Raw genomic sequence first — 18,645 nt, 5'->3', positions numbered from 1 at the left:
TATATCAATATTGATGGATTTTTGCGCACACATGGCTCATTTATACATTTCCTTGGCTCCGCCTTCCGCATTGGACACGATCGGACATTCAATGGGACAGCAAAAAACAACAATTGAGTATATCGAAAAGGATTGAAGATTCGACGGGGCGACCTCGAAATGTAACAGCCCAAAACGTTTATACGTCCACGTACGCCTCTATAACACCGCACACTTGTTATATTCCCTTATGTATTCCATACCCGCAAAATAATTTTTTTTTTAAGTGATTAATTCGAAATATATTACTTTTGAACGTTTCACACTGTCCATGTTCTGTGGTCCAAGGTCTTTCACTCTTTTTTCTTACGGAATGATTCACCAACAGATGTGGAAAAAAAAGTTATTCCTACCAGGAAGATGTGTGTGAGAAGTACCTGTACAAGTACTAGTACTTGTCTTTGTTTTAGAGACATAATCATACACTGTGGAGGATGACGCAAATTTTTTTTTACGCAGCTGCAGCTGTAATGACTCACTAGAGTTGAGGACGTCTTTAAGCCACCCCTGTGCTGGACTTCTTTTTCTTTGTGCGCACCTTTTATTTGACCTCAATTTTCCCTCTTTTTAGATCGACTAATTTCTTTGTGCTTTTATTTTTTCTATAATTAGCCATTTACGAAATTTCGCCCGTCCATGACTTGTATTGACGGGGACTTAAAAAGTTAAAACCAACTCTAAACAATTCAAGATATGTAACATCTTTTGATCTTTAGTACCATTTTCTGTCACAGAACAGTCATTCAATTTCAATCTGGTTGAGATAATTCGTTCAATAAGGAGGAAGGAGAAGTACCGGTTTATTTTAATATCGGTATTAAATAACGATACAAATAATCCAAGTTTTCAAGAAGAAAAATTCAAATTTTCTTTGTTTTCAGCGCCCCTAGCGGATTATTATGACACTCACTATCATTCTACTGTCTCATCTATCGCCCTCTTCCGCCTCTTTTCATATCTGTCAAAGTCGGGTAGTCGTCAGACGGCGCTACGTTTTCAAATTATTATAGCAGGTGTGTGTGTGTGACTGTGTGCTTGATTTAACGGCTCGTGTTTATAAATCAAACCAAAAGTAGTTTCACGAGCCCAAATATGGAATCTACCGCCAATACAGTTTCATCGCCGAGTAAACTGTTACCAAGGGCGTGTCATGAACGTGTGTCGGCTGAAAATGAAAAAGACAAGTGTCAAGAGAAGTCGCTGGTCGAAACGAGTCACTTTGAGTTCGACGAAGTGGATGGCTTGCGAGGAAAAGCAAATTTTAACTGGCTCGATGTAGTCTGCATCGTTGTTTCCATCAGCAGTTATTTGGCTGATCTTATCACTGACGGATTTATGGCTGCCACATATTTCAATTTGGGGCACCATTGGTATTTTGGGTTTACATTGGCTTTCGTGGCCATACCTGCTCTCACCATGTCTGGTTTGAGTACAAAGTGGTACATTAAAGATCAGAACAACCAAAACTTTCCTCCAGTGTCTACATGTACCTGGGTGTTTCGCATATTCTGCCTAATATTTTTTCTTTCTCCAGTCGCAAGGTATTTGGTGTAGTAACATGCATTAAAGCCATGAAATACATCACAATTTCTTTTTAGATATGTTGACACCCTTCGCTATGGACTTCAAAGTAGACGAGCCAAAAAGAGGAAGGAATACAACAAAATGGGCCAGTGTTATGCTAGAATGGCCTATGAAGATGCTGATGCCACATTCCTAAGACTGTTTGAATGTTTCATGGAATCTGCTCCACAGCTAGTGTTACAGTTGTACATTATGGCAAAAAACACTTTCAGTTTTGGAACTGATCCTATAGCTGGTAATTATTGTCATTTCGATTCTATATCATCACAAATTCTGAACTAATAATATGGTATTTACAGTGACTTTCCAAGCTGCCTCTGTTGTCACTTCTGTCGTCAGCTTGGCGTGGGCATTGACGACTTACAACAGATCACTGCGCTTTGCCCAAGTAGACAAGGAAAACATTCATTTGCTGGGAACTTGCGTTCTCTTCTTAGCTCATCTTTTTGGGATAGGTGAGGCATAGGAAGCTAGCTAAATTTCCCTTAAATTGAATAACGTTATTGAATTTGCTATTATAGTTGCTCGAGTCATTGCACTGACTGTCTTTGCTTCCGAATACGGTTGGTTTATTTGGCCTGTCTGTCTTGGCCACTGGATCCTAATGGCTATATGGCTTTGGTTGCAGGCAACAGCCGCGTGCTCCACCCGCACGGAAGAATTCTTCTTTTGCCTTATTTTAGCCATCATCCATGTCTTCACATTCTTCAACGTCAAACCCGATCGAACACGTTTCCGATATGCTTTCTATTACGCTGTAAGTTTTATTTAAAAATTTAACCATAAATAACATTACATTTTTTTTACCTTATTTTATTTTTGTTTAGGTTTGTTTTTTCGAGAACACCATTCTTATGGTGTTGTGGTGGATTAAGGTTGCTGATATAGCCCCACCTCGTCCTTGGTTTCACTTCCCGGCCCTGTTCGGCCAGATAGGATCCTTTGTACTGAGTATCGCTCTACTTGCATTTTACTACAAGTGTCTTCATCCGAACCTGTTGCTGCCCAATGTCGGCATATGCAACAAGGATGGAGCAACCTTATGCCTAAGCGATACTCACCCTCCTATAATCAATGGTGTTCCTTCCCCTCGTACTAGTCCGGCTCGACTCGGCAGACTCGACATCATTCAACGCGAAGATGTCCATCCTGAAATGTAGAATCTCTATTTCTGTCCTCCACTTTGAAAAGATCTGAATTGATCTTATTTCCGATGACTTGACAAACTTTTCTGTACATACTCGTCAGCTTCAATCAGGGAATAACTTGACTTGCGCATTTGCACTTTTTTGTGGTTTGCTCTTTCGTGATACCCTCGCACTTACTTACTGCTGCTGCTAAGCACAATTTCCTATGATAATAATACACCGTATTTTGCACTACCGTGTTTGTATTAAAAATACCCTTGATAAGTAATGTGATCTGTGTATTTTCACGACGTGGTTGATGCTATATGCGTTGCTTTCAATAACCTTTTAAATTGTAACGCCTTGGAAGTTTAGTAGAGATAGAAAACGAAATGTAGGGGAGAGACCGGGACTATGTGGGACATGGGGCTACATGGGACATCGCAGTTTTGAGCATGTTCCCGTAATTTTTTTAAAATAATTTTTGTTACCATATTTGAGCATTTACCATTCCCCATGTTGGGTAAAAAAATTATTAAAAAAGAAATTACGGGAACAATGGAACATGCTCAAAACTGAGATGTCCCCATAACCATATATGGGCTGATGACGCGCACCGAGACGCCTCCCATAAGTTACATCAGCGTATTAGTTACAGTAACATTGCAAGTTACATTGCATGCAAAACGATCATTCTCATTATTCGAAACCGGTGCCTTCGCCTGAACGATCACTTTTCTTTGGGTCCCGCCATAGTATGGTCGTTCTCATATCTTCTTCTTGCTTTGGTATTCCATAAATACTCAACAAAGGCAACATTTCAAGTGACATTCCGTTTTTAGTGACATACTAAGTTGTGAGAAGAAAACCCAGTGATTCTGTCTATTGATGGTGGTCGCCGTAAAAACTGCTTCAGTTCAGAGACAAACCCCCAGCCTAAAATATGGCGGACCCTGTGGAAAATAGTGTTGTTAATCGTGAAGTTGGTGATTCAGACAATAGTACTTCGGAACTCGCTGATGTTGTTGCTGATGAGCGTCCAGGAACATCGGTTGACCTATATATTGTAAGTTCTCTTGATGACGTCATTCACGAAACTGTGAGCCACTATGGTCGGGATTGCGAAACTCTTCTAAGAGATGGAGGAACATCAGAAGTTATACTGAATATGTTCTGGATTGTGGTTTCATCGATCTTGTATGTGTTTGATGTTGCAACTGATTTTGTTTGGGTTGCTGTACATTATAGAAACAACGACTATTGGTATTTTGGGCTTACGCTGTTCTTTTCCACGACCCCTTCCCTTGTCATGGCCATTGTAAGTGCCAATTGGTATAGGGCAGAAAGAAATAAGGATCTAAATGACGCAAATAAATTAAACATCAGGGATCTATTTCCTCCTGAATCAAAACCCATCTTCATTTTAAAATGTGTGTGTGGGTTTTTTCTTCTTGGACCTCTCCCTAGGTATCATAAATTGTGTATTGTAAAATATGTAACACTTACCTATTGATGTGAGTCTCTTTTTTTTCTTAAATTTCAGATATTGTGAAGCGCTTTACTACGGAGTACAGTGTATTCAGTTCTACGCTAAAGCTGTCCAATTTCCTCCCTTCCATGGAGCAAAAAAAAAGGAAGCGTCCACCAAAATGGGCCAGTGTTTTTTTCGGATGACATACGAAAATGCCGATGCCACATTCCTCACACTATTTGAATGTTTTATGGAATCGGCTCCGCAGCTAGCCTTACAGCTGTACAGACTGTCAGTCAAGAAGTTTGACTTTGGAGAAAACATTTTTTATAGTGGTAATTATTTGGCTCGTTATTACATTAATAATATACATTATAAATTTATAATCTAGAATCAAGTACGGTATGAATGGTATGAATTAATTTTGCTTTTCTAGTGATACTCCCAGTTGTCTCTGTGGTATTTTCCTTCACCAGTCTTTCTTGGACATTAATGATTTATGATCGGAAGCTGTGTTTTATGAAAGGAATTTCGGAGAGAGCATCTCAACAACAGCCCATTCTGTCTTGTGTCTTGCAAGGGCTGAATAACGTGTCGATTATAAAAATTGCTCAAAAATTTCCCATGAAAAAGTGCCTTCTTCTATTTTTTGCAAATCTTTTTTGGATAGGTAATTACATTGCTTAAATTTTACAGAAATCCCATGATTTAGAAATTACCAAAGCTACAACTAATGTTCAAAAATAATTGTATCAGTTTCTCGTTTCATCCCGCTGATTTCGTTTACTTCCGTTTACGGCTGGATCATTTGTGTCATCTGCCTTATCCACTCTATCCTGTTGGCTTTGTGGCATTGGTGGAAGAAATACAACATTACTTACACGTCAGTTTTGAGCTTAATCCACATTTTCGTATATCTTCATCCCTTAGATAAACATCATCGTTCGATTGTGAGGTCAAGACACCCTCGCATCAACGCTGGTGTTTATTATATTGTAAGTAATAGATCAATTTTTACAAGGCTATGAACGAAAATTTAAAAAATAATGATGTATATGAACGTGTTTTTAATTAACTTGGTGTTCTTTGTCTTGACTGTTGAACCAGGTATGTTTAATTGAGAATTCGATCCTTATGGGCATTTGGGGCTATAGTTTCAACTGCTTGGAAGACGGCTGTCTTCCATGGTGCTACGCGGCTTGGATCGGACACTACCTGGCGTTCCTTTTTAGTTTCATTCTGTTTGAATTATTCTATAATAGAAAAATTCAGTTGTGCGTAATGGGGAACATTTGTCGCAGAATTCTACCTTCTTCCTGACTCGCCTGATCGATCCCCAAAATTTCCCATAACAGTTCAATTTCCAAGCACATTTCTTTTGTTGCAACTTGCAAGATTCAATTGTACGGATCATTGTACGGGATGCGATGCCGGGATCATTTCTTAATAGGAAAATGGAACGAGGAACAGAATGGGGGAAAAAAACTCAAAATTCAGAAAAAATTTTAAAGATGCTAAACCAACCATTGCATAATTTGCCATTTTTCAAATATAAATAAATACAATTAACCGAATCAAACCTTTTATTTTTTAAAGTCGAAGTCAAAAATCAAATTAATGGCCTTTGGGTAAAGCTACTGGCACCACTACTAATAAGGATTGGTAAGGGAGGGTTTGATAAAAATCTTTTCGACCCCTTTTCCAGTTTCCCTCCTTTTTTTAATATTTTCGTCGACTGCTATTCTGACCCTTTCTCTTTTGGCTATTCACACTGCAAACAGTTTTGTTTAGTCATGAAGGAGGACTGTGGAGAACTGGAGACTGGACTAAGGTTTAGTTAACTCATGGTCGACAGTGAAGTTGGTTGTCTTTAAGTATGGTTTGACATTTCTAATCTTAACTTTACTTTTTAATTATTTTAAACTGAATTTCACCCTAGTGCTGTGCGTGATGGACAGAATACCAAAGATGATGTGTGTGTTGGCGTGGCAGAAAGGATGCAATTTCTTCGCCATCTCTGAACCCGAATCCCCTTTCTTCATCGGTAAGTCGTAATCATCTATTCACTATTACTCAGATAAGCCCAAGACACTATAGTTCCGTGAATTCCCTAAAATTCTACACTTAAAAGTCACGTTGTCCCGGTGTGGTGCAATTTGTCAAGGCAGATGCAGTCAGAGAGATCCATTTTTACGATCCAACCATCAGGAAAATTTTACTGTCGACTCTATTCAATAGCTTGTAGAGGTGCCAAAATCTGATTGATCTCAAGATCACACTTAATCTGACGTGATGATCTCGAATGCTCGAAACTATTTTACAATTAGGTCACTAGAGCAATTAATTACTGAGGTTGCTCCTCTTTCTTGGAAGCCAAAGGATTGAATCCTAAAATTTTGTTTTTCACCTTTTGGCCTTCGTCTTTATGACGAATTTTTCGCTTGTTATCTTGTTATACATTTCTCAGGTCTTGGCTGTACATGTGACGGACCCATATGCCAAGAAATAATTCACCTGAAAGGGGAGCAGCTAGGGTGGCGATTGAATGATACTAATAACCCAAACCCCTTTACCTAAGTTTGTTAAACATTTTTCTAATGTCGGTCAAATGTCATACCTTCTGTCTCCGAAAAAAGAAAACACTGCTGCTGTAGATCCTTTTCCCCATTATGTCAGAAATTCTATATGTAGTATTATTTTATTGTTTCAGTCTACAAGAAAGAACTTGTGTGTCAGGTAGAGTCATAAAATGGTTAGATGTAGGCATGCGACAGTTTGATCGAGTCGGTCACAATCCAGCAGTCCGGCTGGTTCAGCTTTTTGTCGATTCCGCTCAACGTTTGCAAACGTCAACCTTTTTTTTTAAAAACAAAATCTTATTTAAATTGAATTCGCAATAATTTTATAGTCTTGTTTCTCCGTTGTCCCACTTCAGCATCAGTGTTTTGGTTCCCACACAATATTTATTTCGTGACGAGTATGTCAGTTATTAATTAATCAATTAATTCAGATGGCGAAATTTTACTATTTCTTTCGGTTAATGGGGCCGACTCTTCCCCTATGAGTAGGCCTACCCCTACTCAATCTTTGGCAATAATCGCCGCCAAAAAAATTGTTTGAATTAGAAATTGTTTGAATTCGCATTTATAGTAAAATATCCCCAATGAATTTTCGTGGTTTTTTTTAAATTTTATTAAGAAATTACTGAACTATTTTTAAATTCTTTTATCTCTCTCAAATAAAACGCGCCCTGCTTAAACTGAATAACATTGAAAATAATTTTTCACGCTAACAATTTGAGCGTTGTCCAATAGTCCGCGCATGCAACCCCATTAAGGTAGCGTCGGCCATTTTGCCGGCAAGCGGAACTATGTTCCTCTCCGGCAAATCATGTCCAATCTTGTTCCGCTGTTTCTTCACAATGATGCAAACTAGTTAGGTTTAGCTAAGCAGTCATCCACAGCATCTGACAGTTGACAGTTGTGCTAGGAAATCTTTTATCTTTGTGTAAGATTTCCCTGCGTTATTGTTTCACGAAAAAAATCTGAATTATGGGTGAGAACGTAAATAATAACAACACGGTTTCGCCGCCGTTTATTTCGCTCCCAATTCACGAGAAAGAAAAACTTTTAAAGAAAACTAAATTTATTTGGTTTCACTTTCTTCGTGTCCTGTGGTCCATGCTCATTTTCGTCGTTAGCTACCTGTGCAATATTTTTTCGACAGTCAACTATTACCAAAATGGAAATTATTGGTTTCTTGGATTTCATTTATTTCTTGTGCTCTTCCCTGCTTTTTACACGACTGTCCTCAGTGACAGTCTGTACTACACCGAGGAAACAACAAATAACGAAGTATCGCAGAGTTACTTAAGATTTAAATTTATCTGCCGAATTGCTGGTGAACTTTTTCCTAGGTAAATCCACAATAATAGCAATACATTTTGTAATTTTACCTCATATTTTTATACCTTAGGTATGTTGTCATTTGTTCTTTTGCATGGAAAGTCATCCAAGCAAAAAGAAGAAACGATTATGTTGAAATGGCTGAGAACTATTCTCGGATGACTGAAGAAAATCACCGAGCAGAATTTATACTATTATTTGAACGCTTCTTGAAATCCGCTCCTCAGTTGGTGCTACTGTTGTACATCATAATAACCAACGACTTTGTTATTGGAAGCGGTATTTATATTTTCTTTAAGAACATTTGAAAAATGACATGCTCCATAATTTTGAGTTTTATCAAGTGACCACTTATTTTCAAATTGCTTCGGTTGTCACTTCCGTCATCGGCCTGGCGTTTACACTAACGTTAAACATTCGAATCGATGGCAACATGCAAAGAAAACACTGTCTCAGTTCAGGTGTTCTATTTCCAGCGCATCTATTTGGAATAAGTATAAACAATTGTTTTAGTCAAAAGTAAATTAAAACTAATGATATCCGTTTTTTCATTTAGTTGCTCGAACCCTTTCTCTGGGCATTTTGGCCGTCGTCTGCGGGAGTTACTTTTACTTTTGGATTGGCTTCCTTATTCACTGGATAGTTATGATTATTTGGATATGGATGAAAACAGAATCAGCCGACGGGATGACTTGTACGCAAAGAATCTATTTTTGCATCATCTCTGGTTTCATCCATATTTTCGCGTTCTTTAACTTCGAATTCTGCAAAAATTTGGACCGTTTCCACTACATATTTTATTATGGGGTAATTTTGTAGCGAAATAACTTTTTTACCGTCTTATTCCATTTGCTATTATTACCAACTTTCGATTTGGCAGATTTGTTTAATCGAGAACTTGATTGCTATGGTACTTTGGTGGCAAATCGAACTGGACAGCCCTTGGTTTCTAGATTTTGTCCTTATCGGGCAGATAGGATCGGTTATACTGAATATAATTTTTCTTGGAATTTATTACAGTATTAGTGCTCGTTCAAATTCATCAGTGCTTACCGAAATTTGTATTGAAGAAATTGGCTTAAATCTGAAAAATCAAATATCTCAATCGCCATCTGACTACTTTATTTCTACTCCCACAGGCAAATTATCCAACATTTGCTATCTCTTTCAATATTATTTTCTTAAGAATGCACCTGATTTTTAAAATAATGATAATTCCAGTAAATATTTAACCTATAATTGGACCAAAATGTGTTTGCAAAACGGAAAGTTACCTCCTAATATTATTATGTCGTTCTAGAATTTTTTAATTCCGTGTTTGAATTTTACAGTTTACTATTCGAGTCCATATATTATTCACCAGTCGTTCATGTGTTCATTTGCCCATTTATCTAATTTAATTGATTCGATCAAATTGATATGTAAAACCTGATTTTTTCTTAATTACAATGTTGAAATTTTTCATGAGCTATCAATTTGAATCGCTGAAGTTTCTACTTCACCTTCCATTTTTATGCAAATTTTTCAAAAATATTTAGGTCATTAATTAAACGTAGTTCAAAAAGGTTACACAGCGTCTAAGTTTTTCTTTTTATCATGTATTGAAGTGTACACTGAGATTATGTTATTAATAATACACATCGGCGTGTCATATTGGCCGATCCCGAATGTGAATGGCAATTTGTTTCCAGAAAGATACATTTACGGCACTATAGAATCAACCGTCATATTTGAAATTACAAGACTAGCAAGGAAAGATACAAGAATGTGCCTTATTCATTAATGAATCACTCTTTGCTTCTTTTTGTTGTTGTTGCACGCGTGAAAGCAAACAAGTAATGACAGTACACATACACAACTCGGCCGTGAATGAACAGGAACAATGTATACCGCGATCCAGAGCCGTCTACAATTAATCGACCAGCTTAATTGATAGAAAAAAAGAAATGAAAACCGAATCTTTGCACTTCTGCAGGGGAGGACAAAAAAGAAAATTTCCAATTAATTTCTTCTGAGTTTTGACCGGAAAGAGATTGGCTTGATGAACGAATCAAAGCAACAATTTTTTGGGGAGGTTTGCATCGTATTTAGTTTATATATATATAATATGTATATAATTTATGCCGTAAGACGTATAGGTTTCTTTGTGAAACGTCACATCGAGCAAGGAGAGAGTGAAAAGGGTAAAACAGACACAGAGTACAAGTGGACAAAACGTCAAAAGAGAATATCCATAGCTTTTTACTTGCTAAACCGGAAAACCGGTCTCGGAATCCTTGATTTCAAAGGACTCGTTTCGCCCGCTGGTACCGTGACGGGAGCTGGAATAACTGGCGCAATATTACTCTTGTTACCACCACCGGTTGCGGTTTCGCCCGCTTTCCTTCTGTCACCGCACAGTGATTCCCACTTTTGTTTTAGCGACGAGAATTCTTCAACCTTTGTCTCCGTTTTGCTGTTGTTCTCCGGCTGCTGCTGCTGCTGTTGCTGTGCCACGTTGTTTGACTTTTTGGGCGACAGGCCAGAATGTTGCGACTGAGTGCGCCGGTAGAGTGGCTTCGGGCTCATCTTACTGGGACTGTTTTGGACGTAAGACATCGGTCGCTGGGTCTTTGATCGTGTCGGAGATTTCAAAATGGTTTTCGTAGGCGTCGACGGCTTGCTGGCCGCCGGACTCGTGACACCAGCACTCGTAGCCTGTTTGTTGCCAGGACTAGTTACCACCAGCTTTTTGGGCGGTGGCAAAGGCAGAGTGTTATCGAATGGTAACGCAGCCAAAGGTCGCAGATAACTCTGCAGCTCGTCCATCAGTGGTCGAGTGGATGTGTGACACAAGTAGAGGAAACCGTGAGGGGCGTAGTGCCGACGAAGGATCGTCTCCTTAGCCGACAGATTATCCAGCCACCAATCCAAACCTCCCATACTGCGTCAACAAAATGTGTCAATATGATTTATTCTAGACAAATGGAATTTTATTTCTTTGTTTTACTTGACAAGTTCGGTGATGAAAACTCCAAATCTGACGGGTCCTTCGGGTAAACTCTCTTCACTGTTGAGACAAAAGACTAATTCCTCGATCCATGGCAATCCAGGACCTGTATTGAACCCGTTTGTATCAATCAATTATAATTGAGGATTTTAAAAAAGAGTAAATTATGTTACCTTTCTTGACGGAAGCTTCGACTACCCTCCAGACAGAGTTGTTGACCTGGCCGAAAAAGGTGTTGACGTTGGGTAGAAGACCATCCGACAATAATTGGTAGATTGCCGGACTGAGTTGACTAGTCAGACATCTGGCTACCGACTTGGAGTGATTGGTGCAGCTATCTTCATCGCTTATGTTAATGGGTTGATTCATGATTTTGCACAACTGAGCACAGGCTACCGAAACGGCTTTCACGAGTTCTATTAAAATATCAAATAATTAACACGAATTTTCAAATTAAAAAACGCGCCATTTTCAAACCTTGTTTTTGTTCTAAATTAACTGCAACATCTTCTTCCCCCGGTGAGTTCATATCCAATGATCCGCCACCTGACCAGTGAGACAGTGACAAAGGTCGTCTCTGGTTGGACATTTTCAAAAAGCCTCCGCTTAAATGTTCTCCGAAACTAACAGTTTTGCGCATGGTGTAACCAAAGGCCGCTTTGCTGGCCGGTCCAGTTGGCGAGGTATTGGCTGCTCGTTTGCTGACTGCTGATTTGACCGATTCCGTCGAAAGTGCGACATTGCGTCGTTGCCGGACAGCTGCTGGACTATGTGGCAGAGAGGCCGTTCGCTTTGGTAGGGGTGGAGGTCCGCCATCTGCTCCACCTGGAGGAGATTGCGGGACTGTTGGCAACATGTATCCAGCGGTGGCATCCGGCCATGCGACCGAACCTCGGCAAGTGGCCGGCCTGGGCGACGTTTTCTTGGCATTGCGCAGGATAACAGTTTGCTCGCAACTCTTTGGTCTTGGTCGGCTATTGCGGTTGACGGGCGACGGTTTGATGTTGTTGATCTGCTGCCGGATCTCTTCCGGCAGTAATATCTTCAACGATTCCCAATCTTTGACGTGACCCATTTGGCGACGTTTCAGGTCGTCAAACGACTGCTGGGTGTGTTGCCTGACGATGGGTTCCGGTTTGCGCGCGGGCAAGTTCTGAGGTGAGAGGAGCACGTCGCCAATCCAGGTGTAGTCGTGTTTCTTGAGAAAACTCAAATCCGGCAGACTGTAACTGGGGAAGATAAGGTAGGCCTGAGGTTTGATGGGATCCGTCAAAGTACTTTCCTCCTGGGTAGCCGACGTGGCTGGATTGATGGCGACTTGGCAGCCCTTGTCCACCAAAGTGCTGGAGGCTTCGGCTGGAATCGGGGCGGCCAGTCTCATCCGGCTCTCAAAGTTCCAGTGCTCTTCGATGGAGGCTGGCGACAGTCCCAATTCAAACGGCTTGATTTTGGCAATGAGTTTGTCCAAGCTCGACGTGGCTGCTGTGGTATTGAACGGAACGGCATCGATCTGGATCGATGTTTGCTCGATGTCACTTACATCCGTCAATGTCAACGAACGATTATTTTGGCACAAATCATCTTCGTCATCCTCCTCCTCACTGTCGTCCTCCTCCTCACTGTCATCATCATCTTCATCCTCATCCGCCAAAGAGCTGCAAATCGATTCCAGGCCGAGTTTCTCATCCGCGCTGCTAGGGTAGTCTTCCACCCAGCCTTCTCCTCCGCCGGAAGCAATCACGTCATCCGATTTCTTGTTGCTTTCGCGTTCCATGCTCGTTTGCGATCTCTGCCGCATGTAGATTTGCAACAGAGACAGGCCGGCCGGAGGAGTCGTGGCTTTCGATTCCGTTTTGGTGAAGACTGGCCGCTGTCTGGTTCGATTATCCTTGGGCGTCGCTTTGCCGTTACCGTTATCCATGTCTGACAAACTGGGACTGTCTTCCGACTTGCCGATCGACTGGAAATTCGTCAATTCCGTCGAACGAATTTCTGGCTGCTGGGCATCTTCTTTGTGCGATTTCTGCAGTTGTTGCTCCGTCGTCGATTTCTTCATGTTGGGTTTGGTTGGTGTCGGTTGTTTATGGATGCTGGATTGAGGTGGTGCCCAGCATTGCAATTTCCGGGGTGTAGGATCGTTTCTCAATCCTGTAAATTGCTGCTGGCGGGAAGTGATTGGCCAAGGTGGAATGGGTGGTGCTACTCTGCCGCCGCTTCCAGAGGACGACCAGTGACTCTGCTCCGATCCCGAGCTACTCGTTCCTGTGTGTTTTATAATTCAATAAATAATGTAATAAAAACAATCGGGGATTGATTAGAGGAGGCTATACGAAATGAATTACCGGGTTCATTATAATCGAGATCCTGATCAGTTCCGGATGCAGAAGAACTCCAAGCTAATGTGTAGTTGGTCATGTTGGTGCGACAGAGAAGTTGGCTGGCACCGTCTCCGGCCTCTTCTAGTAGCCAACATTCGTCACGTTCCGCCATATTCAACGAATCTATGCTGCAATCTGACGGGCTGATTCCTTTGCCTCCACCTACTCCACAAACGCCAGGAACAGCCCGCTGAGGAGAGAACAGCGGCCCCGATTTACACAAGGATCCACAATCAGTCAAACTGCAATCGTCCTAAAAAAGGTGCAGCAGCAATTAAACAAGAAAAATTTTAAGACGACTTGTTGGCTGTGATAGATGGCAGCAGTTGTGTGTTTTTCAAAAAGTAAAAAAACGATCCAGCGATGGAATGACCTTGGTCTGTTTGTTACAAGAGAGCTTCTGCTGCTCCCACTGTGTGTGCCGCCGCCAACCCCTCCCCCCTCCCAGTTGGAACCCACATATAACCCACACACACACTCACGTCAAATATTAGTGTAACTATTCTTAGCAGCTCCTTGGCAAGAGTCCCTATAGTGGAACTCGTAGACGAACCTGCGATAGTTGCGACTGGCTGCACAAGATAGGCCGGTTGTACTCGATGAGAAGCGAGCGAATTTGTTCCGACTGGAAGAGATCGGCCGACTTGAAGTTTTCCATGTCGATGTGGGCGAGATTCAAATCCACTTTTTTGGCCATTTCGGCGTATTCCTCGGCCGAGTGGGGATCGGGATCGCCCGACGAACCGATCGTCTTGTCCGTCGATGTGGTGGCCGCTTCACTGCTCGTTAGATCGTCCTCCTCACACCAATGGTACGACTCACTCTGACAGTGGTCCAAGCTTGTCGCAGTCTCCTCTACCACCTCTTCTTCTTCTTCCTCCTCTTCTTCCTCCGCCTCCTCCTCCGGTCCAGTTGGAACGGGACTGATGGGGTTAGAATTGGAATCACGCTGCGTTACTCTACCGACTCGAGATGGCGTGTCCGCTGCCCTGGAACCTCGTTTTAGACCTAAAAATACACCAGAAAACAACAATACGATCATTTGCCAATCACGACACATGCACGTTTTTTTTCGTGTGTGTTCGTCGCTGCTGCTGCAGGGAACACTGCTGGGCGGGGTGGCGATTGATCGATCGACTATCGATCGGCGCACGCGTTCTCATTGAACAAGAAAAAACTGGCCAGCAATGCCAAAACACAACACAAACAAGATTTAGCAAATTCCAAATGATTACGTGTGTAGTGGATTTGAAATGAATCACAACCTGCTGGTTGGTACGGGGGAGCCATGTTCGAGTCAACAACAAAACAAGCAGGGAGGAATGATCGAAGCAGACTGGGGGAGAAGTTGGAATGCAGCTCGCAGTCAGCCCATCCTGGCCCTAAAGACTGTCAAACATCAACACAGCAGTTGGTTTCTCTACTACACACGAGATAGAAAGGAGGGGTGGGAGCGTGCGTGTGTCAGAGAGAGTGGGACGAGCTTTTTTCTAGCTGCTGCTCTCCCCTTTTTCTTCTGTACGCAATCAACATGGCGACTGGCTAAAGTAATCCGACACTGTAGCCTCTCCCCCCCACTCAGCTCCCCCAGACGCACGCACGCTACTCCCCTTTCCTTCTTTTTTTCCTTTCCACACATGAGTCATTGCGCGTCCTGTCTGCCTGTATGTTATATATTCCCTTTTTTCTTGAAAAATAAAAGCAAAACTTTCCTACTGGAGCGACAAACCACACCGGAAACCTTCATGGTCTCGAAGCGAGAACGTCAATAACCAAAAATTGACAGACGAACAATTGTCGTCGTCTGCTTTGATTAAAAAACAAATGAAAAACAACTTTCCAAAATGATAAAAACACGTGATTCTATACTAAAATTCTCACTGTCATTGTCAAATCGTGGTGGTTTTCTAATTTCATCAGTAAAACAACTAAACAAAAAGGCAACTTTCCAAAATTTCACTGAATGAGTGTAGGTTCAATCAACCGTAGTTCTCTAGCTCAAACAATGCCACTCTCCCCCCCATTATTTGTTTCTACAATTTTCTCCAAAGGGAAAAAACAATTATAAAACAGAAAACAGCAGACCTTTGAGGAGACTAATATCCAAAGCGTAGTAGATAACTAAAACAGTCGTCGCTAGAAGCATAGGAGTGAACATCAATAGACAATTCCGCCGAAACAATCGTGATAATTTAAAAGGATATCACCGCCGCTTCCGCAGTGGGAGGAAACCACACCTCTGTCGTTCGTTTTTTCCCTCTTTTTGTTCAAAATTATTTTCGTTCAAAAATTAAAAGGGCCACTGTATAAAATCCAGGCTTGTTTTTTTTAAATTGCCACACACACACGCACAACACTTTGTGATTGTCGTGAGTGCACACTCAATTTTCCATCGTTCACTTGTGTGTGTCTATACTGCCGAGCTGTAGTGGGGCAATAATATATAACCAAACGCGGCTCTGGCCGGCTCTTGACTGATACAATATAACGGGGCGCCGACATACGGCGGAAAACAACGCCCGATGCAATGAACACACAGGCGGTGCACACACACACACACACACAAACAGCAAAAAGAGAGGAGGAGGAATATAAATGTGTCCACACCGACGACTGACGAGACCGTGGGGGTTGTGAGCTCTTCCGACTTTTATGTGATCCTGTGTCTCTTACACTCTCAAGTGGAAGAGAGGGGAGTACCGGATCCAGCTGGGGAGGAGAACGTGCACAGATTCACGTCTCCCTCTGCCGTGAGTCAAAAATAGGATCTTTTTTAGACGGAGGAGCGCCATGACAGACTTTCAACTGATCGATCTGTCTCCCTTCGTCTTTGTCGTCCCCCCTCCTATTAGTACAGCTGTGTGCTAGCTAGACACTGTGACTTGAACAACAATTCAGCTTCCATTTGAAATGGAAGAAAATAACAAAAGGCAGAAATAACTCGACGTCAACGCCCAGTTCCCGTTTTCTAATGATTTGACAGACCCATCGTTCCAATCGTTAAATTAGATTCAAATTGAATTTAAGAAATTGGGGTTGATTCGACGGGACTCGGAGGCAATTCACGATATTTAACGGATTGGTTCCGAAACTATGCGAAATTAGTCAAACGGAATCACGCCGATATCTAGTCCACATCAATACGTGCAACTCGCACGTAGAACACAAGTTTTCCCCGATAACGTGTGTATACGAGACACAGCAGCACGCCGAGTTATTTATAAACTCTACCGTGGAAATATGTTTCTTTCTTTTTGTTTCTTTTTTGTTTGTTGGCGTTAACTTGTTGGCCCGGTTCGCATCGTCGAGTAATTTTTGTTTTCTTTCTCTTTCCCCCACCAGAAATATTTCTCAATTCTACAATTGACACGGCCATCAATGAAAAAATGTCGGTTACACGGCGCTATAGCTGCTATAGCTCCGACGGTTGTTTTTGTTTTTGAGAGAGAAAGAGAGAAAAACAAAAGAGATGAGGCAACGAGACTTTCAAAAAGAATTTTAGCAAAACAATAACACAACCGGTCCCGCGACTGCTGGTTGGGTTTTGTTTATCCTGTCAAGACTTTTCTCTCTCTCGATCCATCACCGTTTTTCTTTCATTATTTTTTTCCAGCATCACTGCTCGACATTAAAGACGATGGTTTCCAGATGTTCCAAAATGGCTCTCCCCCGTTATACTTTTTAAATGCTCGACGGATCAATAAATTGTAGTTATTAGATCCTGTGACGCAATAGCAGAAAGCAGACAACCTGATCTTTATTTCCAGTTGAGCTCCTCTCAGACTATTATTAAATCTTTTCATAAAAAGGTTAAAATTGTATTTTGCAAGGGTTTCTTACAAGATGGTAGGATGGTCGGTCTGTTCCACGGACGATTGGAGAGTAACCAAATTAACGATAGGAGCATCACGAGCACTGAATTGACTACTATTTTGATGATGGAGTTGAAACGATGTTATCCCAGTTGCCATTGGCTGCCCTACCATAACGACTACAAACTACTCAAAAACTACCGCACAACAACAAATGTTGGTCACGCTTCGAACGTGGCCAGTAGTAATTGATTTTTTCGTCGAGCTGAATTTAGCAAACATTCAACAAGGACGAAGGGGGCTAACGAAATGAAGCCTTTGCGAAACTGGGCAGCTGTTTCGCTCTCGCAGGAGCGTCCATCAAACGAGGTCCCGCAACCTCTTTTTTTGTTGTTGTATTTTTCGCTCTAATGCAGCATCAACTCGCTCTTTCTTCTTACTGGCTATCTATAAATAATTAAAGGAGGAGAGAAGTATAGCGGCGGAAGGAGTATAGCGGGTGGGCCGCGCCAGCTGCCGATAGGGCGGGTCCGGTTGAAACCCCCAAACATTCTTTGGCAACTTAGACTGAGATGTCAATCGGCGTCGTCGTGCAAGAGAGTTTGACACGGTATATATTTCTAGGCGATCGGCAGTTGTGAAAATGACGGATTGAAACGGAATTGTGCTAGAAGAGTTGACAGCAGTTTCCCCTATAGGACCAGTCCACATACCGACAGTTGCTGCCCAGGCCGAAAGTGGCGGTGGTTCAAGTTGATAGTCGTCATCGTCGGCCATCTTTGACGTTCACCCAAGTGCCAGCAGCAACCCCCGTGAGCTTTTTCGTATACGCACAGCTGGGCTGATCCCGCACCACCACCACCACCAACAGGGGGGATCTCCTCAAAAATTCCCGAGCCGCTGACACTCTTCTTATCTCACATTCGGTGGCAGATAAAAGACGACCGAACCGCTGCTCTCAGTTGCGTCACTTTCAATTCGCACTACACACAGAGCAAGAAAATCATCTACGGTACACTCTATTTCCGTTCTATTTTTTGAAACGCTCCTGGCGAGATAAGGTCCAACAACAACTCACCGGTCTATCTCCAGCAAGACGCCCAGAGTATGTAGTACAACGCGCGGTCGTTACAGAGCCGACTGTTGTCTCTCTTGTATTGATCACGCTGCAACGCGCATGACCCGAAAGTGCACATCCGTCACAGCCGGGGTTGTTGGCTGTCGTCGTCGTCGAGTTCTGTACATGCGCAGCATAGAAATAAGTAAATGAACTTGCCACTATCAAGTGCACGGGACTGCACATTTCACGCAACTTAAAGGAGAAACACTTGTAATAGAAT

The 18,645-nt window shown here is 42.0% G+C and overlaps 3 protein-coding genes across 9 annotated transcripts; 2 read left to right on the top strand and 1 right to left on the bottom strand.

Annotated features, from left to right (window-relative positions):
• Nucleotides 1-979: 979 nt before the first annotated feature.
• On the top strand, nt 980-5,108 carry LOC124348983 (XK-related protein 4-like). Of its 3 annotated transcripts, XM_046799426.1 has the most exons (9): nt 981-1,580; nt 1,638-1,858; nt 1,923-2,078; nt 2,145-2,380; nt 2,451-4,068; nt 4,137-4,217; nt 4,294-4,556; nt 4,670-4,891; nt 4,978-5,108. In XM_046799426.1, exons 1-5 carry the CDS (start codon nt 1,132-1,134, stop codon nt 2,781-2,783), a joined length of 1,395 nt encoding a protein of 464 aa, XP_046655382.1. In that variant the 5' UTR covers nt 981-1,131; the 3' UTR covers nt 2,784-4,068; nt 4,137-4,217; nt 4,294-4,556; nt 4,670-4,891; nt 4,978-5,108. The 3 variants fall into 3 exon arrangements, with proteins under 3 accessions (XP_046655383.1, XP_046655382.1, XP_046655381.1); XM_046799425.1 differs by having other exon boundaries at nt 2,451-4,217; XM_046799427.1 differs by lacking the exons at nt 4,137-4,217; nt 4,294-4,556; nt 4,670-4,891; nt 4,978-5,108 and having other exon boundaries at nt 980-1,580; nt 2,145-2,186; nt 2,252-2,380; nt 2,451-2,639.
• Nucleotides 5,109-7,473: 2,365 nt separating this feature from the next.
• LOC124349005 (XK-related protein 7-like) lies at nt 7,474-9,567 on the top strand. Its single transcript, XM_046799466.1, has 5 exons — nt 7,474-8,137; nt 8,197-8,405; nt 8,471-8,620; nt 8,683-8,933; nt 9,007-9,567. The coding sequence occupies exons 1-5, from the start codon at nt 7,773-7,775 to the stop codon at nt 9,328-9,330; spliced, it is 1,299 nt and encodes a 432-aa protein (XP_046655422.1). The 5' UTR covers nt 7,474-7,772; the 3' UTR covers nt 9,331-9,567.
• Nucleotides 9,568-9,714: 147 nt separating this feature from the next.
• LOC124348841 lies at nt 9,715-18,525 on the bottom strand. Of its 5 annotated transcripts, none has more exons than XM_046799172.1 (7): nt 18,019-18,525; nt 14,047-14,501; nt 13,458-13,746; nt 11,593-13,377; nt 11,289-11,531; nt 11,116-11,221; nt 9,715-11,049 (listed from the first exon to the last, which is right to left on the bottom strand). In XM_046799172.1, exons 1-7 carry the CDS (start codon nt 18,080-18,082, stop codon nt 10,368-10,370), a joined length of 3,624 nt encoding a protein of 1,207 aa, XP_046655128.1. In that variant the 5' UTR covers nt 18,083-18,525; the 3' UTR covers nt 9,715-10,367. The 5 variants fall into 5 exon arrangements, with proteins under 5 accessions (XP_046655128.1, XP_046655127.1, XP_046655126.1 ...); XM_046799171.1 differs by lacking the exon at nt 18,019-18,525 and adding an exon at nt 17,334-17,623; XM_046799170.1 differs by lacking the exon at nt 18,019-18,525 and adding an exon at nt 15,579-15,753.
• Between the last annotated feature and the right edge of the window lie 120 nt (nt 18,526-18,645).

Source organism: Daphnia pulicaria, chromosome 7, assembly GCF_021234035.1.
Source record: "Daphnia pulicaria isolate SC F1-1A chromosome 7, SC_F0-13Bv2, whole genome shotgun sequence".
Taxonomy (NCBI): domain Eukaryota; kingdom Metazoa; phylum Arthropoda; class Branchiopoda; order Diplostraca; family Daphniidae; genus Daphnia; species Daphnia pulicaria.
Note: the sequence above shows the minus strand (reverse complement) of the source record. Positions and strands in the feature narration are given on the sequence as shown.